General features: G+C 44.8%; 1 protein-coding gene and 1 long non-coding RNA gene across 3 annotated transcripts in view; both read right to left on the bottom strand.

Annotated features, from left to right (window-relative positions):
* Positions 1–4,527: 4,527 nt before the first annotated feature.
* LOC139798735 (uncharacterized) lies at positions 4,528–16,399 on the bottom strand. Of its 2 annotated transcripts, none has more exons than XR_011726943.1 (3): positions 14,944–16,399; positions 6,384–6,476; positions 4,528–4,619 (listed from the first exon to the last, which is right to left on the bottom strand). It is a non-coding gene; the product is annotated as an uncharacterized lncRNA (long non-coding RNA). The 2 variants fall into 2 exon arrangements; XR_011726942.1 differs by lacking the exon at positions 14,944–16,399 and adding an exon at positions 14,464–14,703.
* Positions 16,400–21,807: 5,408 nt separating this feature from the next.
* Positions 21,808–25,085, bottom strand: part of ROR1 (receptor tyrosine kinase like orphan receptor 1) — a 155,687-nt gene continuing 152,409 nt past the window's right edge. The window contains exon 9 of the mRNA XM_071749930.1: positions 21,808–24,898. Coding sequence (XP_071606031.1) covers positions 23,471–24,898 — 1,428 coding nt within the window. The 3' untranslated portion in view covers positions 21,808–23,470. The remainder of the gene's footprint in view (positions 24,899–25,085) is intronic.

The raw sequence follows: 25,085 nt of genomic DNA on the forward strand, positions 1-25,085 counted from the left end.
GCAGCAGCAGCAGCAGCAGCAGCAGCAGCGGCAGCAGCAGCAGCAGCTCCTTCCCGGCGTGTCCCAGGCGGGGACACGGAGCCATCTAGAGGAGAAGGAGCTTCAGTGACAGCAACAGCTCTGGGCAGCCTTGGTGTGCATTGCATCCTGGAGTCCGTTGCAGCATCCTGGTGTGCACTGCAGCAGCACTAGTGAACACTGCAGCATCCTGGTGTGCACTGCAGCAGCACTAGTGAACACTGCAGCATCCTGGTGTGCACTGCAGCAGCTTTGGAATGCCTTGCAGCATCCTGGTGTGCACTGCAGCAGCACTGGTGAACACTGCAGCAGCACTGGTGAACACTGCAGCATCCTGGTGTGCATTGCAGCATCCTGGTGTGCATTGCAGCATCCTGGTGTGCATTGCAGCTGCACTGGTGAACACTGCAGCAGCACTGGTGAACAGTGCAGCAGCGTTTTGTGCACTGCAGCAGCCCTGGTGAACCTCTACAGCAGCCTCAGCCAGCTCACACCTGTGACTGAAGCAGGAAGGGGTCCGGAGGGTATCTGGGGAGGGTTCAGTTTTTCCACAGGTACCCAGTTAAAAACAAGTGAACAAACTCGTGGTGCAGCCCCCGTGCAATCCTTGCTGCTGGCTGCCTGGAGCACCTTGTACCAAGCAAAGGTCACAGATAAGGGCTCACCAAGAAGTGTGAAATGCAAGGTGAAACGTAAAGGGCTGCAGCTGGGCGTCCCCTTGCCCCGTTCCACAGGAAAAGCTGGAGCTGGATTTTCCTCGGAAGAGGCGGGAGGCGTTTGGAGCTGGGAGCTGATTTTCCACCCGTGGGCAGGAGGCTGCAAGCTGCTTCCAGATGGTTCTGCAGCATCCAGGCTGAAGCACAAACTGCAGCTTCCCTCAGCTCCAGTTTGTTTGCTTTCCTGGCTCTGAACCCTTCCCAGAAAGGCACCGTGGAGGACACGGTCCAGTGCCCATCCAGCCCTCCAGCTGCCTCCTGGACAGAGCCAGGACCTGTTCAGCCCCTGCTCATGTTCTGGGCTGGCAGATGATGAATCCCTCTTTTAGGCCCAGAATGTTTATTGGGTTTTTTTCCAGATGGCCATTTATAGGTTTCTATGGGATGCAGCATCATTCCTTGTTTACCAAAGTTATGTTCCTCACCCAGTTTCAGCAGATGTCAGAACTCAGAGATTGTGCTACACAGAAAAGATTCTAATTTCCCACAAACTGCAAAGGTAATGTGGAAATTTTCTTAGAAAAGTGAATTTTTTTGTAAGTTCTGGGGCTCCTGCTTCAGAAACATTCCTCTTTAGGGGGAGAGTTGGACTAGAGGACCTCTAGAGGTCCTTTCACATTCTGATCATTTCTTTCTGTGATCACAGTTGGTTCAGAGCTTGACCAGACTGCCTCTGAACACACAAGAACAGCACAGAAACAAAGGATGTCCCTGAATTTACAGCCCTTGCAGATAAGACTCTGGTCAAATGAGAAGGAAAGCTCAGAAAGATGAAACACCCTGGTCACAGTCATGTCACAGTGGCCCAGCCATGAAGAGGTGACAGATTATCCACCCTTCAGCCCTCTTGTCTTAGAGCCCAACGCCTGCAAGCTCAGCTGAGCATGGATGTTCAGTGCTTGCAGTCTTTGAGGACCACCCCAACAGACATAAAAATCACCAGGTACCTCTTACTGAGAAGAAATTCCATCCAATTTTTCCACAGAAAAAGCCCTGGAGCAGGATAGCTTTAAGGCAGCTCCTCTGCTATCATTTAGGGAACAGATTTCAGAGGTGGAACATTCAGAGCTCTTTTATCTCGAGGTATTCAGAGAATAAATATTTTTGAACTTTTATGGCACAAGTGACTTTTCTGAAGGATCCCTACACCAAAGTGCTCCTGTTTTGCACCTATGGGTAAGGTAGCAGGAAAGTGTCAGTATAAAGGTATAAAACTGACACTTTCCATCTCTTTTTGGGCAGTTTACAGACATGCTCAAGGGGCCAGAGATTTGAAGATGGAAAAAACCCAAACATGTTTTTTTTGTAATCTCAGAGATCTTCTCTGAATGTGACTCTGCAGACTTTGTAACTGTGTGGCTCTTGTTTATTTAATGACAGTACCTGGCTGGCTCTTCAAACTCCAGCTCTTGAAACTCCAGCCTGGATCCAAGCTGTAAGAACCTTTACTCTCCTCACTGCCTGTGTCTCATTTGTCCTTTTTGTAGGTCTCAACACTGCAGTGTGAATTACTTAGGGATGGCTGCAACTGACAAGCCTGGAAGAGAAAAGAGCCATGTACAGCTCTTTCAGGAAAAGTACAATATGCCACATTCAGACATTTCATATCCAGTGTAAAGACCAGAACACAGGAAATCTGGAGCCCAAAATTAGGTTTGTTTTGTCTGAATATAGCCATAGTCTGAGTTTGATATAAGCAATGGTCTCTTCTCACTTGTTAAACTATATTTTTCTTCCTAGTAGTTCCTACATCTTGTCATTGCTCTAAACCCAGCAGAGGTCAGAAGACCTATAAATACCAAGCTAGCCAGTAAGATCCAAAAAAATTTACACAGCCACAAACCACCAAGGGCAAGAGGAAGACCCAAATCCTGGAAAAAAACCCAAACCTGCATGCACAAACCAGAGTCTCATCCCATTCCTATTCCATCTCTAACTGAGGCTGACAGCACAGTGCTGGAAAAACCAACCAACCCCAACCAAGCCCTGAAGAGTTACCTGGTAGGAATGGTCTAAAAATCCTTGAACTGTTTAAAATGTAATAAAGCACTTGTTTATCTGTACATGAAGTCTCCCTGATTTAATCCTGTAATCTTTTGTCAGAGAATTAGCCTCACTAGACTGTCCACTTCCTTCCCCTGTCCTTTCTCTTGTTGCCATGTCCCTCTTCACCAGCTCTTTGCCTTTCTGCTAGGAGCTCAGATCTCAAATAAAAGGAATATCAGTAATAACTGAAGGAAACAAAGCACAGCAGGGAAGAGTAGAAAGGAGGCTTCTCAAACAAGGCAAAACACATTTTTCACTTTAAAGACAGGCCCAAATTTATCCCACTAGATGAAACTGCATCTGCTGGGGATGTGTGGGTTCACATGCACTATAAATAGGGAAGTATTTGTATAACAAGCTGCAGAATAACACAACAAACTCCATTCTTCATCTGTCTGACAGCTCTGCCTGAAATCTGGCCACTAATCTCTTGAAACTCCAACTTTATGGATTCTTCCAAACTCTTCTGGGCAACTGCTTTTTAACCTGTCAAAGCCAAAGCTTCTTTCTGAGGCTCTGGATGAGAGAAACATCCTTTCCACCCCTCCCAGCATTATCAGAATTAACAATTCTGTCAGCAGGATTCCCATTTGCTCCTTTATAGCTTTAGGACTCTGCTGTGTTAACAATATTATAATTTGGTTTTGTCAGTTAAGTCAGCCCATATGCCTCTACTGCAAACAAGGAACAGATTTATTGAGAAAATGGTGCTATTTTTAAACATTTTTTTTTTCTGACTAATTTGCAGCCAATTAGTGATGTCATGGACTTTGAATGTTAGAAAATCACAATGCTCCAAACCACTGAGCTCTGCTTTGTATACTAGTTAAAAAAAACAACCAAAAAACCCCCCCCCAAAATGACAAAACATAAAGAAGAGCTTAGAAGACTTATATTTTTCACATGCAAAACATGTTTCAGGTCATGAAACAACTGCCCATCCACTCAAGAAGAAAGTGTATGGTGTTTCCCCTGGAAGGTACTGACAAAACCATCATTTTCAATGTGTCACCTTATTTTCTTTCCAAGCAGTGGCTTGGTAACAAAAAGAGGCTGAGAAGAAAAAAAAAAAGAGTGGGAAAGCAGTGTAATCAAGCTGCAAATTCCACTTCTTAGTCAGCTGCTCTCAGTAAGCAGCTTCACCCCTCTGCTGGGCTGCCCAACCTTCAGTCCTGCTCCTTATCCTGCTGAGCATGAAGGGTTCAAGCCTGCAGTGATTTGTTGTCCCTTTGGTTAAAAAAGGTCCTGCAGTCCCTTTGGTTAAAAAATAAAATATTTCAGGAGCTCAGACAACAGCTGGCTGCCCCTCCCTGAAGCTAAAGTGGAGCCTTGGGTGGAGACAGCAGCTCTGCAGTGGCCACTGGAGTCCCTCCAGTCCCACCAGTTCCATCTCAGCTCTGCTGTCTGCTTGGCTCCAGTAGAAAAACCCAAAGATTTTCCTCTTCCTGTGTTCAAGTTCTCCTCTAGGCCTCACTCTCAGTAAGAAAATCTGCACGTGTATGACACTGATTTTTCTTCCATAGCATCTGGCTCTCTCCATAATTTCCAATACATTTTTTCCCCCTGGGTGGAAGCACATTTAAAGCCACAAATGACAACACTCAAATACTTGATTCAAGATTCCCAGCAGCATTAAATTGCAATGAAGTTGTGGCAGACTTCCACTGATGGAAGAAAGAGGGGAAAATCGTGTCATACATATTCAAAGAAAAGATTAATTCATCTGCTACTGACTCTTTACCTGGAGATGGGCAGTTTTCTGCCTCTGTTTTGCTCATTTCAACCCAGCTTTTTTGTTTCCTTTGCTTTCTGATGAGCAGAGAGATGATACCACTGCATCTGCAAGGAAAAATACAACTTGCTGAACATCTTGCTGAACACCTTTCAGGAGTGAGTCTCAGCCTCTACCATCAGCCTCTATTTAAGTGCTGCTGCAAACTCTGCTGCTTGCCTTGGGACTCCTAAAGCTCCCCAGATTTTAATTGCATTTTTACACCTTGCAGCTCCACCTTTCTCTGTGCTTTGCCCTGGTTTCTTTAGGAACATTCATTCAGTTCTTCCTCAGGTTGATGTGCACCAAGAAAATCAAGTTGGCATACACTTTGTTATGCCAATTTTCCAGAACAGGCACAATGCCCACTTCAGCTCCTCTCTGCTTCAAACAACTGCTCATAAAAAGCTTCTGGGGACAGGTATTTTCTAAAGAAACATGTTTGTTTTTTGCTTTTGCTCTTTACCCATGAACCAAACTTGAGTTGACACACACACACCCCCCCTGGTTTCTACCAGGGTATCATTCCTGCTGACATCCCTTGGATGTCAACCTTGGATCCATCTGAACAGTTCATGTCTAACCAAAAAATGTCCTTTCCCATCTGGGCTCAGCTTTCCCCCCACTTTGGAGTTCAAAGCTTATGTTTGAGTTAAAGCAGAGAACCAGCCTGTCAGATCCTCTCTCCCAGGCCAGCAGCATGGGCTGTGTGCAGGTCTCTTTCTCTGCTCTCTTCCCAAGAAGATTTTTTTCAATGAGAAACCTCTGGAAGATGCCAAAACCCTTTGGCTGAGCAGCTGCAGCATATAAAGAGCTGAAGCCCACACAGACTGGAGAGGTTTTATCCTGTAACATGCTGAGAGCTTTGACCCAGGCTCAGGGAAGCACTAATCACACAACCAACTCTCCAAGCACTATTAAAGCCCTTGGGAGTTAATAGCTTGGTGTTAATTGCCAACTTGTCAGTTTTAAAGATCATTATGTGGGAAGAGCTTTGCTGGCTCATGACCATCTTGCTGAACACCTTTCAGGAGTGAGTCTCAGAAGCATATGAAATGGCCCAAAACAACTTATGTTCTCCAAAAGATAAGAAATGGGGAAGGTAAAAATGAAAAACCACTAAAAATGTACTATTTCACTTGTACCCTAACCTTTTTTTTTTTTTTTTTTTAAACAGATTATACAATAACATTTGTACACACAACTTGATTTGATCATGACATGGTCCTCAGCCTTGTTACATCCCCTCCAGCTTCAGCAAATTAACCCTCACTTTGTATTTTAAATTTTTTAGGGGAAAAAAACCCCAAAACAACAAAAAACCCAACAATTCTGAAAAGTAGAGGTGTACTAGAGATGAAATGGCACAAGAGAGAGATTAAATAAAATTCTTAAAGATCACTCATGGCCTCCACTGTCATTCCCCCAGTGTCAAGCACTGCTCTTTAGTTTGACTTCTCAGGATTTCTCTTCTCTGTCCAAATGTAGCTGAAAACTGGAGAGAAAACTGCTGTGAAGTAAACAAGAATCAGAGAATAATATCCTTGAAATGATAAGCCAACTTGTCCCTCTGTGTGACACTCTTTGGCTTTTAGAGGATATTTTTTATGTTCATAACTTTCTGGAACACTTATTATTGTAGTGGGGGAAAAACGGTCCTTAATTAACTGCTGTTAATCAGATGTTGGATTGATTTCTCACGAAACAAAACCGAGGAACCATCAAACCAGAGCATCTGGTCACTTCATTCGCTTTCCAGCCACAAGATGGCAAACCAGCTTGCAACATGCAACGAAATCCCAGCACCTTCGGGTTTTAAGGCCAAGACACACCTACAAATCCTGACCCTCTCTTCTTTGCCATCTTCTCTTCTCAGGAGTGATTTGTCGAGAGCATGGGGTGGTTGAGGAGCGTTCTGAGGCTGCCTGGGATATCAGAGGGGGATATAAAAAAAAATAAATAAAATAAAATAATAAATAAAAAAAAAAATTTTTGGGGAAAATAAAAAATCGGGGAAATAAAAAAAAAAAAAAAAAGCCTTAAAGATCTAAGTATAAATCTAAGTGCACATTTTTTATTTTGTGGATTTTATTTTCATCCCACACACCACTCCTCTACCATCAGCCTCTATTTAAGTGCTGCTGCAAACTCTGCTGCTTGCCCTGGGACTCCTAAAGCTCCCCAGATTTTAATTGCATTTTTACACCTTGCAGCTCCACCTTTCTCTGTGCTTTGCCCTGGTTTCTGTAGGAACATTCATTCAGTTCTTCCTCAGGTTGATGTGCACCAAGCTTCTCATTACAGCTCCACAAATCACTGCTCCCTGAAGGCTTCCACTGGTTTAATGATGTCAAAATGGCCACTGTAATTAGTGACCATGTGAAAAACCCAGTGGAGGAAACTGCTCAGAGTAACCTGACCAAACCCAAGCTGCATTTCTAATCTCTTTTATAGAAGTGACTGAATGAGGAGATCCAGTTTTTTACAAAGAAAACACATTTAGGTCTGAATGTCTGCCTTATTATTTCACTGATATTACCATTGCTGCTGCTGCTGCACTTATGTCAGCAAATTTTGGGCCTCTTTCCTCTCTAATCCCATGCCAGGAGTTAAGAACAGGCTGCAAGCTTTTAAAAAACAAGCATGTTTTGGGAGCTGTTTGCAATTGAGGAGGAAAGAGAAACTAAAAGAAAAAAAAAAAAAACAAACCAAAAAAAGCACAAAAAACCCAAACCCAAAAAAAAAAAAAACAATACAAAAGGAGAGGCAACCTTGTGTTTGAACCTGCAGCTGAACACTTGGACCTGGCTTTGATCTTCTTGTTCAAAGGCAAGAAGAAATCTGTCCCGAGCCCACTACCTGCTGCCACCAGGTGGCACCGAGATGTCCCCAATTCCCCAAACCCCAGGAATGGGCCTCCCCAACCCGATCAGAAAGTTCACCTTTGCAATTTCCTCTCTAGTTCTTTGGGATTGAATGGGGAGGGGGAAAGGGAAATAAATCAGTGCCACGGGGGCTGAAGACACCACCCCAAACCAAGGCCAGGTTGGCTGAGCTGTGAGGACACAAAAAGGGACACGGGCAGTGTTGGTGGCAGTGTCATAGCAGGGTGTGTGGCACTGCAGAATGGAACAATTATCAAAGCTATAAAACAAAGGAGTTCTGTTAAAGGACATAAAAAGAAGGAAGCCATGTCAAAGGAGAATTAACCCTATATTCCCAGGGCTTCTTGGGAAAGTAAAAAAAAAAAATGACTTCATCTGAATTCAGGGCTTGCTGTCCTTCAAAGTCACTGAAGCACAGTCCTTTCCTTCCTAACTGATGTTGAAAATAAATGGGATTCAAAGGGAAAAGGGATTTTTAAAGAACTGTTTTAGTTACCAGAGAAGAAATAAGAAGGAAGAAAAGCTCCAGTCACCTCTGAGACATGAGGCAGCATCCTGGCTTTGCAGCTTCCCTGAATTTTCTCCACTAACTGAGCCACAGGAGGATTCAAGAGTAAAATTTAAGAACCTTGATCACACCTTCAGCTGACCTTACATGTGTGTAACTTCCCAGTTACTACAAGGAGTTTGTTCCAGTAACTCAGAGCTGTGTTGGGGAGGGAAACCCTCCTTTCTGAGCAGTGAAACTGCTGGTTTGGTCAGGAACCCTCCCAGCTGCCATGTGCTCTTCCCTCTTCAACCTGTCCCCTCCCCAGATGCACCTTATGGGGGAACATTTGTCTTAGGAGTTGAAATTTAAGATAAAAAATGAAATTTAAAATAAGGTGAGAACTGCTACAGCCTAAGGACACACAAATATCCATAACCTGCAAATAGGATGCTACCCAATCTCATTATATTCATGGTGCTCATAATAAAATCCTGGCTTTATTACACTTTCTTGTGAATGTTTTATTCCCTCTCAATTTTCCTCTCCTGAGGCTGCTTGGGGACTGTTGGTAACTACAGACCCTGATCTCACACCCATGGGTGAGAAATTCAAAGGAGCTCCACTGAAACCACCCTGTTGCTTCCTAGAAATCACCTGAACATGTTCTGGCATAATTTAGGATTGAATCTGGACTTAGGACTTACACTCAAGGGGTGTCCTAAATTATGCCAGACTGTGGCTCTGTGACTGCACAGATGCAGTTGAAGCACATTCAGTCTCCTCTGCCTGGGAACTGATTCTTGGGGTTGCCAAAAAATTATTCCATGTGTTCAGAGCCCCTTGTCCTTCTTGGGTGCTGGCCAGAGCAGTCAGTGTGTGCTCCTTAGCTCTGCTCCATGTGAAGGCTTCTCTGCTGCTCCTAAAGAGCATGAGAGGAAATCATGGCCCTCAAGCTCTGCCAGATCACCAAATTACAGAATTATTGGGGTTGGAAAAGACCTTTTAGATCAAGCCCAACTGTTACCACCACCACTAAACCATGTCCCTCCAGCACTACATCACCCCCTGTGCTGGCTTTGTACCATGCCAAGCACACTGCTTGACCCAAACCAGATTCTGAAGGCACCAGAAGGTGGCCTGGCTGTCCCCAGAGACATGAGCTCATGTCCCCACACCATCTTCACCACAAGTTTTGGCCCCCTGGCCTCACCAGCCTGGCTCCAGGCACAAGTTTTGGCCCCCTGGCCTCACCAGCCTGGCTCCAGGCACTCCCCCAGCCACCCTGGGGTACATCTGGCACAGCATCAGTGTTGCAGAACCAGGCACATCTTACATGGACTTTCAAAATGCTCCCTTGCTCTTTGAGATAGGTTTTCCAGACCATGCCCTGGAGTAATCTTCAAATCAAATGCTTCTGTTCCCTCTGAAAACATAAATCCAGAGCAAGGGAGGAGTTGCTGGCAGTCACAGAATTTGTTGGTTCACACAAGCACTCCTGTATAACTTTCACAAAAGAGCTTAATTAATTGTGTGGATTTAAAGCCCTTCCTGTGTTCATGGTTGACAAATGGCAGCCAGGAATGGGTGCACAAGGCTGCAAGACACCCAAGAGGAATGACTTCCCCAAGAAATCAGGACTGCTGCTGAAAGCAATAGCAAAGATTCTTTTGATATCCTTCCCTTCTGCTCCAAGGAAAATAAAAAGTCATTTAAAATCATTTGTGAAGTAAATCTCACTCAGGGAAGAAATACTATTGCTGTTGGGTAGCATTTTGTAAAATCCAGTGTGAATTTTTGCACTTATTCTCTGCCTCAGCTCCAAAGTGCACAAATCTTGGACATAAATGCAGCAAAGTGCCTGTTTAAATGTGATTTCTCTATGGCTCATCATGTTGGGCTACTCACACTCTACTCTATACCTACATTACTTTTACTAAGCTGAGAGAACCCTCCAGATAAAGCAACTTGCATTCCATGACAGCTGAAAAGAGCCCAAGCTGGTGCTGCCATGACCCCATCATCTCTCAGGCTTTTGTCCACACATTCCTATCCCTCCCCAGGGTTCATCTGATCCTGCTGTGAACTTGAGAGAGAAGCCATCAGAAAAACCAAATACAATAAAATTAAAAAAAAAAAAAGATCATTTTCTCCTAGTTTGGCTTCCTGAGCTGTGACACCACAGGGTCAGGCAGGCACCAGTGCTGGGCTGAGGGAGGGGACACAGCCCACAGCCACTTCCAGGAGGTTTAAACTGCCATGGAAAGTCATCTTTAATCAGAAAGTCTCCAGCAGCACATTCCCATTCCCCTCAGGACCAGTTCTGGCATCCATAGAATCTTCCTGTCAGCTCATTTGTCCACAGGCAGAGCAGGGAATTCCCTTCTCTGGGGTTGGGGATGGGATGGTGACCAAGCAGCAGCTGTGGTTGGTATCCAGGAATGGGAAGGAGCCTTCCCCTTTTTGGCAGAAGTCACAGTGGCTCATCTCATCCCACCCTTCCTTGCCACCACCCAAGCCCTGAGTGGTTTTATGGTGGTTTCACCACTGACTTCCTGAGCTGGGGTTTTTGATGAGGTGTGTGTCTCCTCCAGAGCAAGGCAAGAAAGAAGTTCCTGAGGCCCAAGGTGCCCAGGAGAGCACAGGAAACACTTTTCCTCCTACACTGCTTGGGTCTGGCTGAAGGCTCTTGCTCCATCACCAGAAAACTGTCAAGAACACTTTTCCCAAATCCCATCTCAGGACACTTCTGAAGCTGCTCAGAATACTGAACATTTCTTCAGTGAGATGGTTTTAGGGGAAGGAAGAAAATTAAAAATAACATCCCCTTTACTGGGCTCCACCAGAAAGCTGGCAAACTCACATGAGACTCTTGTCTCTAGCTTGTGGCTTGCCAGCATCATCTGCCTCAGTGCCCTCTTAAAGCTCTGCATTACCTCAGCATTATTCCTCCTGCTTCTATAAAAATAAGAAGTGATGGGGGAGGGCAGATGAAATGGTAAACAAAACATGTTGGGCCAGTGCAGTTTTATACACAACAAAGCACTGAATCACCCACTGTCTGAGTAATGAAATCCCCTGTGATCCCACTACAGTTCATTATCTTCCAGGAAGTCACAGGGGAAGTGAGAGGAAAACACCAGTTCTGAACAAGCATAGAGTCTGGAGCTGAGTGATCAACATTATTTTTGTCTCTTTGATATCCTTCCAACCTCCTTTGCACTGCAGTCCTGGGAAATGTCAAAAGCTGCTTGCCAGAGGCCTTTTGCTTTTAGCAATATTTAAAGCTGTGGCCATAAAAGGAACCAATTCCACTACAGATCTGATTTCCTTCCATTCCACACTTGCAGCTTGCAAGGAAACCAATGGAAGCTGAGTCTCAAAGACACAAAGAGATCACTTTGGAAGCCACACACTGAAGATTATTTGTTTGGGGCTTGCAGCTGATCTGAACAAAAAAGTCTACAAAAATTCTACAGTGCTACTGTGATCTAGAATTCACCCTCAGCAGGGCCAACATTTCATCCTTCATGTCCCAGACACATCCCCACTGCTAGGGTCTGGAAACAGAATGAGTGAGGAATCCCCTGCACTGGGGCTGAGAAGTTCTTGTCCTCCAGAAAACTGCCAGCAGGCCAAGTAGTGCCAAATTCTGGAGGGAAGCAAAGGCACCTGTAGAGACAAAAAGAATCTGGCTCCATTTGCTAGCCCAAAAGTTAGCTTCAGGAATAATTTAGCAGTGATGCCATTTACCATCCCAGCAGTAGAAAAAGAAATACATCATAAAAATGATCCTGATTTGTGGTTTGCTTTATTGTTTGCTCATTTTTTTTCTTCACTGGTTTCCTTATTTTATTTATCACTATAACAAATGACCTTAAAAATATGTATGACTTGAAATAAATACCATTGATTACCTCAAATAAAACTATCACTTGGTCTAACAGTGACAAATTTCCTGGCTATGCTCCTGTAGGCCAAGAACTTGTTTCATTTAGGAACAAGAGTTGCTGGCAGTAGCTGGGAAGGAAACTGCTTGCCAAAAGCCTTCATAGGAAATTAAATAATTGAGAATATTCACTAACAGGAAAAAAAAAAAGAAAATAATTGCTCTCTTTAGCATACAGGGCCAAATATCCTGGACTTCAATTGCTTTTTCTGAAAGAGCAGCAGTGAAAGCAGAATGTCCATCCCAATTTGTTACCTGAAGAGCCTTCAGCTGGCTGGGAAAGCTTCAGGGAGGAAACACAAAGCTTCTCACTACCACCAAGTTCTACAATGAAAAACTTTTCTTTTAAACCATTTCTCCTCTGGACCCTCCTGCTATAAACTGATTCTGTTCAGTGGATTCTGTGCTAGGTTTGTAACAGAGGAGGAACTTAACTTCCACCTCTCTCTTTAATAGTTTTCTCTGCAAGAATGGGCATCTGGGAGATCCTGGCCTCAAGTGTCCTTTCCATGCAGTGGAGTTTTTAGTCCCTAAAAGACTGGAAAGTGAAGGAACATGGAGAGGCAGCTGACCTGTGATCCTCCTGGCCTTCTGCAAGCACAGCTTCCCTGCCTTCACACTAGTGGCAGCTTCCTTATGATCACCAGACTTGAGACACTTTGTAACACTGTAAAAAAAAATAAAATAAAATAAAAAAACCTTACAGGATCCATGGCTGCTCCCTCCCCTCAGCCTGGGGGCACTTGCTGAGCAGACTGAGAGAAGCTCTGCCCCAAGTCTTACCCTCCAGATCTGGCAGCTGATCCCTGGAAAAAAGGAGCACTGGGCTTGATCACCCACACCCACCCTTTAAAAATCCTGGAGAAGAGTTTGCTGGGAATCACTGAGGAGGAGGATTCCTGGCTGAAGGCCTTATTTAAGGAACAGCCAGGAAGGAAATGTAGAAATGGGCTTCTCTGGAGGTGGAGGACTTGTAGGGACCTTCCTTTGGGAAAGAAGGTTTGTTGGTTTTTTTTTTTCTCTCCATTCCAGAAATATTTGAGTAGGGGAGGAGACAGAGACTTGAATGAGGGTTTCTGGCTGCTTTTGCTGGCTGGTTTGAATGGACAGAGTATTGTTTTCTGTTTGTTTCCTTGAAATACAGCCAATATTTGATGAGAGGCTGGGCTGTGCTTAGACCAGAGGGTAGAGAAACCAGCTGGTGTGTCAGAGAGAAACTCTCAGCATTTCCCCTCTCCCTGTTTCATCTCAGGGATATTTATCTTATTTATTTCTGCTCACCAGAAAGCAGGAATTGTGCTGAGTCTCATTCACCACTATTTCATCACTATTTGTAAGACCAGGCCACATCTTTGCTTTCAAAACTCTTCTTCTGGTGCATTAAAATGAAATCAGCATTCAAATTTCCTTGTTTTAGAATTGTTTAAAGAGTTTTTAAAGCATTTGTTTATGAATAATAACAACAATAACAACAAAAAAGAGAGTGTTACCTTCTGGCTGGAGGCTCTGACACACTGCAAAACCATTTGCCATATATAAAAATAATAATTGAGTTTCACCACTTTTGCTGTATCCATGTTCTCTGCATTTTCTGTTTCTGGATTGGAAAGCATCACCTAAAATTACACAGCTCTGCTCAAACTATTTGCTCAGTGGGCAGAATAATCACAGTAACCTTTTAATTCTGGTATTTTGGAAAAAAAAAAAAAAAAAAGACACCATATTCTTGCTCCTTTCAGTTTTCCCCTTCATTCTCTCCTAAATCCCAGCAGACATGTGGAAATGACACATGACTTTGCCATTTCTTTTACTCATAATCAATACAAAGCTGTCTGAAAAAAATCCTGCACACACCTGGGGGAACCTATCCAGCTAGGAGAGGAGATCCCAGTGTCATTTAAAGGGATGGCAGGCAGTGAGTGAGGCTGAAAAGGAATATATAAAGAAGGGAAAAGAGTGCTCCTTGAAAAAAATCAGGATTGATTCATCCTTAAAAACCAAACAACAAAGCCAGAAGGGGAAGTAAATCTGAAACATAGAGGCCCACGTGGCAAAATGAAGCAGGACTTCACTTAACACTCATCTTAAGACTCATCCCAACACTTCCTATCAAGATGGACAGCACCAGAAAAAATTAAAAGTAAAATTATCAGCCCCTTATAGCATTTTTCTGAAGTGCAGAGAGCTGGGTAGGCACAGGCCTCTTGAGCAGTTGACTTACAGAAGATAAAAGTGTGTAAATCCTAAAGATCAAAGGAACCAGTTAGCCTGGGCTATCTAAAAATTAGCACTGGTAACAACTCCAGTGATAGTCACTGGTTTCATCATCTGTTTTCAGCAGAGTTTAGGAGCTGCCAAAAGAGCCACTGGTGAAGAAGTGCAGAAGTGAACAGAAATTATTCCCCTTTGCAGAGAAGAACAGCCAACAGATCCCATTTACCCCAGCTCAGGAGTCATCTGGGAGGTTCTATTTTTAAATTCACAGCCACTAAATAAAGCATGTTTAACGTTTGCTGACAGAGAAGACATGTAAACCTCTACCTTTTTCTTTACCCAGATAGCAAATAAAATGTTATTTATGGTTACCTTACCCCTCCACTCCTCAGGGTTGTCAAGGAAATCTATACATGAAGTAGGGATCCTCTGCATGAGGGGAGAATATTCAGATGTTGCATAAATTTAAGACAGGGCAGCTCTTGTTGCCAAGCACCAAGGGAACTAGAGATCATTGCTGTTTGCCCTGCATATCTTGTCTTTTAAAATTACTAAAAATCTATCCACACACTTCCTGCCTATGGGACTATTTGCATGGTTTCCCAGATATGTTCCCATTTTTCTACACAGGAAAAAAAAAAAAAAAAAAATCTGTGCTGGCCAAAACTGTTAAAAAGTCTATATTTGCCCAGGACTTTTGGATATTTAATAGCCAGGATAGAACAACAGCTCAATAGTTTCTACAAGCCTGTTGTATCTCAGTCCTGCACTGATAAAATGAACAGTGATATGCAGCAAGTCCTACCTGGAAGGTCTCCCTGCTTCTTATCCTGGAGATAAGATCCCATGACTGTTACCTTCTCCCTTCTCCTCTGTTCCTTATGATTTTTCACATTCCTCACTGAGGTTCTAGTTAACACCATCCACCACATGTTGATGTTTTGAACCACTACAGGATGAAGCCAGGAGCTGGGTGCTGGGTTCCCACCACCCTCCTCTAGGAATAGCAGTGAATAAACACAACTGTATCAGCAAGATGGGAAAAAAACCACCCCACCCAGGATCTCCCATCAGCTGCTGCAGTGGAGAACATTGGATCAACACCACCCAACCCTTCTTTCTGCACCAGCAGGGAACAATCCAGCATTTCCACCTTGGACAATGCAGGGCAGCAGCTTTTCTGGGATACAAACCAGTATTAGTGTTAAGGCTTGGTCCTGCTCTGTTAAGTGGTCTGCATATTTTCAGGGCCGAGACTAACTACCAGATAAGACAAGAAATACATAAATTTTACTGTAAAGGAATTGCCTGCAAAGCAATGTTTGAAAGGCCTGTTATTTATGCTGCAATGCTGAGCACTCAGAAATGAGGAAAGGCCAGATTTATGGCTTCTTGTGCAATCCTCATGGCTTGGCTACTTCAGAAGGCTCACTTCCTTAGGAACAGAGATTTTTTTAAGTATCAACTAAGTTATGCCCACCAAAAAAAAGACATTGTAACTTTCTAATCAAACCTCCAATCCTTTTGATGTCAACTATCTCTGGATAAAGCCTCTGTGAACCAAGTTTGGAATAATTATCCCATTTCTGATGCTGCTTCCTGCTATGCCATAAGAGACTGTCCAGACCATCTGTTTATTTGGGGGGGCTCCCCCCGTGGTTCCCAGCCCATGGCACTGAGTGCCACATTCAGTCTCTTCTTAAAAAACTCCAGGGATGGAGAATCCACCCCCTTCCTGGGCAGCCCATTCCAATCCCTTCCCAGCCTCCTTGCTCTTCTCTGGACCTGCTCCAGCATCTCCATCTCCTTCCTTAGCTGAGGGCCCCAGAACTGGACACAGGACTCAAGCTGTATCAACCCCTTCCCTGGACCTGTTGGCCACACTGTTCCTGGTCCAGGCCAGGATGTCCTTGCCCTTCTTGGCCACCTGGGCACACTGCTGGCTCATGTTCAGCTTCCTGGCAATCCAGACTCCCAGGTCCCTTTCTGCCACTCTGTGCCCAGCCCGGAGCTCCCCATGGGGTTGTTGTGTTGAATCTCATCCCCTCAGGATCAGCCCAACTCTCCAGTCTGCCCAGTTCCCTCTGCAGAGCCCTCCTGCCTTCCACCTGATCCACACTCCCCCTCAACTTAGTGTCATACAGTTATACCTGAACGAATTTTAAAATAATTCTATAAATATCATGTTCCTGAGTCCTGGGGAAGGGCTGTGTGGGGCAGATCAGTGCTGCGGCCTCCCTGAGGTAACGCTGAGGTAACATGGCGGCCATTTTCTTGTCCCCCGGCCCAGCAGGTTCCCTCTGTAACGGGGATTCCTCCCTCTCCTTAATAATTTTATATTACCTCAGTGGTGGAGCTTCCCCACCTTCCTCTCCCATCCCCTCGTGCTGCTATGTCCAACCCTCCACCCTCCCATCTTCCTCACCTCCCTCCCTGCTCTCACCACCTCACCCGGCCCCTTTCAGCTCTGCTTCCCTCAGGCGCCCATTTTGTTTCCCCACATCCAGACCTCACCCAACTTTTCCATCCATCCATCCATCCATCCATCCATCCATCCATCCATCCATCCATCCATCCATTCCCTGCAGGACCCATCCCCATCCCCACCTGTGTCGCCAGGTGCACGATGGTTGCCACTCCATCCCCACCTGATGGCGAGCAAGGGGACACTGAGGGGACACTGTGAGGTCACTCCTACCTTGGCACGGAGACGGATAAAGGACACCTCAGGGATCACCTGTGTCAGGAGGGCTACATCACGTCCAGTGTTGGTGGTTGTCCTTTTCTGCCTTAGCTGGCCTTAAAATGGAGGAAGAGGAGGGTGAAGGCAGTAGAGCTGACAGGACAAGGGATTTATAACAAGGGGATATGGTTTTCTCTGCTTGGTGGCTTCATCGTCCTGCAGAGTGAGGACCCAGATCTCAGGAACCTGACACTGCTCCTTCTACAGGGAACCATCAGTCACAGCCATGGCACCCATCAGCCAAGGCACCCATCAGCCAAGGCACCCATCAGCCACAGCCATGGCACCCATCAGCCACAGCCATGGGCACCCAACAGCCATGGCACCCATCCCAAATCCCAGGAACCTGGCACTGCTCCTTCTACAGGGAGCCATCAGTCACAGCCATGGCACCCATCAGCCAAGGCACCCAACAGCCACAGACATGGGCACCCAACAGTCACAGTACCCATCAGTCACATCCACGGCACCCAACAGCCATGTGCACCCAACAGCCACAGACATGGGCACCCAACAGCCATGGGCACCAGTCAGTCACAGCCATGGCACCCAACAGCCATGGGCACCAGTCAGTCACATCCCTGCACCCAACAGCTATGGGCACCAGTCAGTCACAGCCATGGCACCCAACAGCCATGGCACCCATCAGCCACAGCCATGGCACCCAACAGCCATGGGCACCAGTCAGTCACATCCCTGGCACCCAACAGCCATGGGCACCAGTCAGTCACATCCCTGGCACCCAACAGCCATGGGCACCAGTCAGTCACAGCCATGGCACCCAACAGCCATGGGCACCAGTCAGTCACAGCCATGGCACCCAACAGCCATGGCACCCATCAGCCACAGCCATGGCACCCAACAGCCATGGGCACCGGTCACAGCCATGGCACCCAGCAGCCATGGGCACCCATCAGTCACATCCATGGCACCCAACAGCCATGGCACCCATCAGTCACAGACCACACCATTAAGGCAGCACTTGTGCCTTCCACAGCTCCACCCAAATGACCTCACTTGTGTTTACACTGAGGGTAACTGGAAATAACTCTGAGTTCCTGCTCCTCACTGCTTCAAAATCTTCTTTTTTCAACTATGGCAATACCTACAGAAAAGCATTTGGGTGTCTCGGGACACACACCCCCCCACAATATATATATGAAGCAACATGCACACGTTGTACTCCAGGCACCACCTGTGGTTTATAAACTCCTGCTTCTTACAAATCAAACAGATATTTCTGTTTTGATTTAAATTCCTCAGATGAGCAAAAAAACTAGCCTTACTTCTTCTCCAGGCAGGTTGCAACGCTGGGAAACGTTCCTCTGTGTCTTGAGGTCAAAACTCATCAACTTACTGCTGCTGTTCCCTCCTACAGGAGCAGCTAAACCACAGCCTGGAGGGGACAAATCAGAAAATCAAGGCAGAACCAGGTTGCCAGTTCAAACCAGTGAGACACCATCCCAAAATGTGTTGCACTCCTAAATGGAAAATAAAGGATGCCACAGATGCTTCTAATAATTCCAGTTTCAAGTCAATTTTCCCTCCTTTGTCTTTAAGAGCTTTTGATGTGTAGTCCCAATATTGTCTCTCTCTCTGTTTTTAATAATTTTATATTACCTCAGCAATATAACTGTCCTGAAATATACTGAACTTTAATCTCTGAGAGATCAAACAGGACGAAATATGATGGGATAGAGACTGACTGACTTGGGGGCAATATTCTCTCCTCCCATAAAAGCCCACAGCAAGATCAAAATTACTCCTTGGATTCTCTGAGCATCACATCTTCAGGCCCACAGAGAGAGCAAGACTTGGGGGGGCCACAAAAACCCATTTCTATTGAAAATGCAGCCCAAAAGGTGTAGTTTGGGTGACTACATGCTTTAAGATTGGTCCCAGCACCCTCAGACCTCCTGGGTTTAGCCAGTCCAACAGCCAAGAATCATTTGGCTGCTGTCTTCCCACTGGAATAAATGTGCTGGCTCTGTCTCAAGGAAAAGAAAAAGCTGGGACAAAGGTGCAAGGTTACAAACCTTGTGATATCTGGGGAGGGGAACTGAGGAATCTGCTGGGCACAAAAGGGAGGGATCTTTCAGAATGTACTTAGTGCTTCCTCCCCCCAAAGGCATTTGATCTCCAGTAGTTTAACCCAGGCAGAAGCCCAGTTGCCTCATTTTGCCACTGATGTTTCTCCAGCAGAGCCAGAGGTGGTGAAATTGAGCTGAATGTTGCTGAATTCCTGACCACAGAATGGTGATGAATTCATACACGGAAGAAATGCTGGTTAAAATACTGTTAACAGTGAAGATGCTGGTTTTTTTCTGTAAATAAAAAATAATGACCTTTTCTTTGCTTATTGTAGTGCTTTGGAATAAAAGTCAGGTTTTGCACATTTTTTGTTCTTTGAACAAACACATTAACACCTCTTTTTGCTGGCTTGGAAACCTCCTTTCTAACACTCTGTGCATGCAGCAGAACCATTTCCGAGCTGATGCTGCACGATCAGATTTCTCACAGGTACAGACTGAAGGCTCAGGGTTCCATCAAGCTCATTAAAACTCCTCAGGCCTCTCCAGAAGGTGGAGAGTCCTGGTTCAGACACACCTAAAATCAAGGCAAAGACTCCTGTGGATTCAGTGGGCTTCATGCCAAGGCATCAGGAGCAGTCAGATAAATTTCTTTTCACTAAATCCTACGAAGAGATCACCTTTGCCTCATGGAACAGCCCTCTCCCTACCTGCAGCATCATGAATTTCTAATCAACTCATCCAGTTTATAATCAGTTTATTGCATCTCATGATTGCCTGGGGAAGGTGGATGATGAAGTCACAGCACCCTGAGTGCTTTGATGCAACCAAATCAAATCCAAATTAAATCCAGTGGGGCAGGGGCTGCAAGGATGGAGGGTGGCTTCATCTATCCTGTTCTTCCCACCAGCCTCCTAAAAACCAGTCCTGGCTACCCAGCTCCTCTCTTAACCCAAGCTCAAGGCAGGCCTAATAGTGGGAAAGAGAGGAAAACTGGGATCCTTCAGCCAAACAACTCCACTTGGTGAGGAGACCAAAACTGCTCATCCTGAGAAGGGTGAATCCTGCCACCGAGCCAAGTCCCTTCTGCAGGAACTATAAGAAAAAAAAAAAAAATCGTAAAAACATAGAAGATAAAAATAAAAAAAAAGAAATGCAGTAACTGTGGCCAGGAGATGCTGAAGGTGCTCATTCCAACAGACCTGGGTCCAGAGGGAGCAGCATCTGTTTGTACTTGAGCTGGTTTTGTGCTGCCTGCTTTGCTTCGAGTTAGGGAGACATTTCCAGGTCCTCCTGGTGAACACAGGTTACAGCCCAGTCCTGGCACAACAACCCCATGGAACTCAGCAGTTCCAAACCTGCAGCCCCTCTTGGAAAGCCTTATTCACACAAAGCAAACAAGAGATTCTTTTTTGACAATTTTTTATGCTCTGGGTCAACATATGCTGGTATTTTGGAGTTTTCCAGCCCAAATTTCTGCACAAGTAATTCTCAGTTTTACCTTCTGCTTTCAATCCAGAAACCCACTCTAATCCCTCCTCTGTGGGAACAAAGGATACAGAGCTCTGTTGCAGATTCTGCATTTTGGTCTTTAAATCAGCAAATATTTACTCTCTCGAAACTAACCTGGAGCAAATGAGATTCTCCAGATTGAAAGCTTACTACCCAGTGCTTATTCAGAGTTTTATTTCCAAACCTCTAGAGCTTCTCAATCCATTAGTGCATTTCCAACAGGCCCATCTCTTTGAAGGAAGAAGGGATGATGATTCTAGCATGTAACATTATAAAAATACCACAAAAATACCTTTCATCTGGATGCCTGCATTCCCACCTGAGGAGCAATTCCCTAATTTCTGGCAACCTTTATTTTCCACGCTATCTAACTGGTTTTTAGAAGATTTTTTTTTTTCTTTTTTTCTTTTTTTTTTTTTTTAATCTTTCCTCTCTAATCTCTCCCTGATGGATCCCTGCCTCTCTGCATTTGCTCCCAAAGCATCAGTTGTGAGCCAGACTTTGTGATTTCAGCCTCACAGCTCACAAACTTCACCCACTGAGAGAGGGAGGGAAAGGCAGCAAGAGGTTTCTGCAAAAGTTTTCAGGTGTGTTGTTCAGGGCTGGTTTACATCTGTGAGCCTAAAAATATTTTAACCTTCAGAATCCAGCTTACTTACCCTAAAAGGAGCTGTGAGTGGGGCTTGCACTGGGGCTCCTGGGTTTTTACCATGAAACCACAAAGCACTTGAGGGATTATTTTAGGAGTCCTGTTGTTGCTCTGTGAAGTCTTTGGCTACCTCTTCCCTATCAGGGTGATTAAAGCAAAGTATGAAAAATTGACAGCAAAGTTCCTAAGATGTAACCAGGGTCTGAATCTTCAGTCAAAGCTGAATTTTAGCTAACATGTAACATATTTCCATGCCACAGCCAGATGTTAATTCAGTCCACATGGATGCTGACCTAAAGGACCTCAAAAGTCACAGAAGTCCCTTACTATAGAGTTACTAATTGTTCTTAACCAACGACTAAGAGTTACACAGCTGTGCAGAGGAGGAAGCCTGGTGGCTCTGGGATGCTGCAGCAACACAGCACCCCCTGAAAGCTCCTATGATCCAACAGGACAGAAAACTCAGGTTTTATGCTGATGCTGACCCTTGGGATGGAACTGAACAGCACTGAGCAGATGACAGCCAAGACTGCACCATTCTCACAGGGTACTCAGCCCCTCCTGCTTCTCTTGCATGCTCTGCAACTATTTGCAAAATCAAATTATTCATTTAAGCCCCTGTATGTTACCCCCCCCTTAGCAATCCGTTTGCAAACACCACTTGCAAAGCTCCTATCTCATTAAAAAGAAATTTCAGCCAACTCCCAGAGCAGAGGACATTCTGGCTCTCTGTCAAATACAAAGCTTTCCAAATATCTTACACCAAGAGGGAGGAAATACTGATATGTTTATGTTAAAACAATGTTTTAATAAACAGCAGCATAAAATAATCAGTGTTTAATATCATCTCTGGCATGTGAAATACAAAAATGCACATATCTTAATTATAAAATAGCCTTTGTTATTACATTTTCATGCTTGCCTAATTGAAATGCCCATAATTAATAAAATCAATCATCAAGTAATACAGTGATTAAACGCATGCAGTGAAAACAAAAGAAAAATATTTGTATAAGGTAGTGGCTGAATATCACCATAATATATTTCAAGAACATCTACATCAGGTTAAAAATAAAAAGAAACAGACCAAGATATAAAATGCAGAGATGTATTTTCACTTCTGCTGTACAAAAACATTATCACACTTTTGTGCAAAAAGGATAAAAATAAAGTCATATTATACAACATTGTCAACTGAGCAAAAGATTGGTTTCGTTCCGTGTACAATAAAAATACTATTAGTACAAAAAAAGAGTCTGTGGAAAACTGTCATGTATACAGCACTTTTGTAACTCATTAAAGTGGTTTCAAAAATGAATCATCTAGGTTGCTTACACCTGAATGAATTTTTTTAATAATTCTAAAAATGTCGTATTCCTAAGTCAAAAGTTACCACTAATTCACATTATTAGAACTGATAGACAACATTGCTATCAATGGGTTTGCTGCCTGATGGAATGTGAGGTTCCCTTTTTTTTTTTTTAGGGTCACTGGAGTCATCAGGGTCACTGAAATGACACACTGATCTGACACAATAAATATTCCTAGGAAAACTGATTGTCATATATAAAATGGTGGTTTGGAGCCTTTCCATTAAACAGTTGCATAGCAACAAAAGGATATAAAATTTCTGCTTTTTTAACTACTAGATTATGAAATGCTATCTTGGAATAAGTTGATTCAGGCTCTGAAATTAAAGCACTTTAATTTCATTTCCTTTAAGGCAATTTCTTAGAACTCCAGCCATCTTTAGCAGCCAGTAGCAGATGACTTTGGTAGACTCCAGGCTGACAACTCAAGCTATTGTGCTGTCATATAAATGACTTTTTTTTTTTGGTCTGAATCTGAACTCAGACTCCCAACTTAACAAAAGACCAAAATCCTACCTGAAGCAATTCATTCAGCTCGCAGATCACATATTTGAAACATATTCCTTGACTGCAAAATGTACAAACATTTTAACTACCTATTGGAACTGAAATTGCACACCCAGTAGGTCTCCAAGTATCTGCATCTCCTAAAAAAGAGACAAATATTAAAATACGTTTTCAGTATAAAAAAGTTTCTGTGACTTAAACCACACTGGAGGTTTAAAAAGCTGTGAAAAAGCGTATGAGAAAAGGATTTTATTTCATTAAAAAAAAAACAAAACAAACCCCAAACCAAAACCAACCAAACAAAAAACCCTCCCCCTTTTTTTTTTTTGAATCGTCGGTGGCACTTAAAGGAACAACACGTTCACTGCCAGAGCTGAGTTTCCATACCACAATGATCTGTGTCTGGTTGAGCCTGCCCATCCTGGTAAGCAGTTAAAAACTTCACAGAAGATACTTGCTGCAATGTCTGTTAAACAACCAGAAGAATCTTTAATAAAATATTTGAATATAAATCTTTTCTACCACTTTCTCCTTTGGACTGCAAGCAGTTCTATTTACAACGGCCTCGCTTATTTACAACTCAGCTGAAATCATAGATTCATTGGGTCCGTGGATGCTGCTGTCTCCTAAAATGGAAGACTGCTTCGAGTCAAGTTTGTAGGGTTTTTGAGTTTTATTTCCAAAGACCGTAATCCCGATCCCCCCCGGGTGACTGGGAATCGACACGTGAGATAACAAAGGGATGTTTGCCTCCTGGTTGGAGCCCGAAGATGGCAAACTGGTGACGTGGCCTGTGCTTGTGGATCCACTGGCACTGCTGGGAGAACGACTCTTGGGAGGAGGACAGTGCTGGATCACCCTGGGGGGGGGACCTGCCGGCTGATAGTGGGCGGCCGGGAACGCGGCGTATCCCGGCGGGATGGGGTATCCGTTGATGGGGATGTAGCGCTGGTTTTGAGGTATGGGAGGCCCGATGAACCCGGCGATTTGGCCTTGGGGGATACCTTGGGCTGGAAACATGTAGTTAGGATACCTGGGATTGCTGAGGTTGCTGACCGGGCTGGCGCTGAGGGAAGTTGTTTGAGTGGTGGCGTTCCCTCCCGAGGGGGTAGTGGAACTCGTGTGGCTTGAAAGACCCTCCCAGGAGCGGAGCCGGGCGTGGATTTCTTTAAAGCGCGGCCTCCGGGATGGCAGGTCGTGCCAGCACTCTGTCATCAGGCTGTACATTCTGGGAGGACAGTCCTCAGAGCAGGGCAGGAGTTGTCTCTTCCTGATCATCTCTATGACTTCTTGATTACTAAATCCGTAATACGGCTGAAGCCCAAAGCTGAATATTTCCCATAAAACGACTCCAAACGACCAGATATCCGAATCGGAAGAGAACTTGCCATACATGATGGCCTCAGGTGGCATCCAGCGAATGGGCAAGAGGGATTTGTTTTGAACTCTGTAATAATCTGCTGAGTAGATTTCCCTGGAGAGCCCGAGGTCGGAAATTTTCACGTGAAGTTGCTCCCCGATTAAAATGTTCCGAGCGGCGAGGTCTTTATGGACAAAAAAATGACTGGCCAAGTACTCCATCCCCGCTGCAATCTGCACCGCAATGTGGAGGAAATCCCCGTGGTCCAAGCTGGATTTTACAGTCCCATCCTCATCGCTGCTGCACCCCACATCCGAGTGGGGTGAGCGCATGATGAGGAACTCGTGGAGGTCCCCTTGGTTCATGTACTCAAACAGCATGCAGACAGGTTGCTCCTGGGTCACCACACCCAAGAGGCAAACGATGTTGGGGTGGTGGAGCTCAGCCATCAGGGAGGCTTCTTGCTGGAATTCTGCCCACTGCTGGGGGTTGTTAAAGTCTTTCAGGGTCTTGATGGCAACGAGCTGAGCGTGATCCATGCCTGGGAGGTAGAGGTGGCCCTTGTAGATCTTCCCGAAAACACATTCCCCCAGCTCCTCCATGAAACGGACAGCGGAGAGAGGCAGCTCCTTTGCTTTGCTCTGTGAAAGAAACGACAGCAAAAACATAGGGTTGGTAGCAGATTTTTAAAGGAAAGAGCTTTTCACACAGGATGAATGGAGGAACACAGGAACTCCTGGGGCCACACACCCCTTTGGCAATGATCCCACTCAGCCCAGTGAGATTCCAACACTGGGGTGACACCACCAGCCCCAGCATCCCCAGCTC

The sequence above is a fragment of the Heliangelus exortis genome, chromosome 8 (genome assembly GCF_036169615.1).
Source record: "Heliangelus exortis chromosome 8, bHelExo1.hap1, whole genome shotgun sequence".
NCBI lineage: Eukaryota > Metazoa > Chordata > Aves > Apodiformes > Trochilidae > Heliangelus > Heliangelus exortis.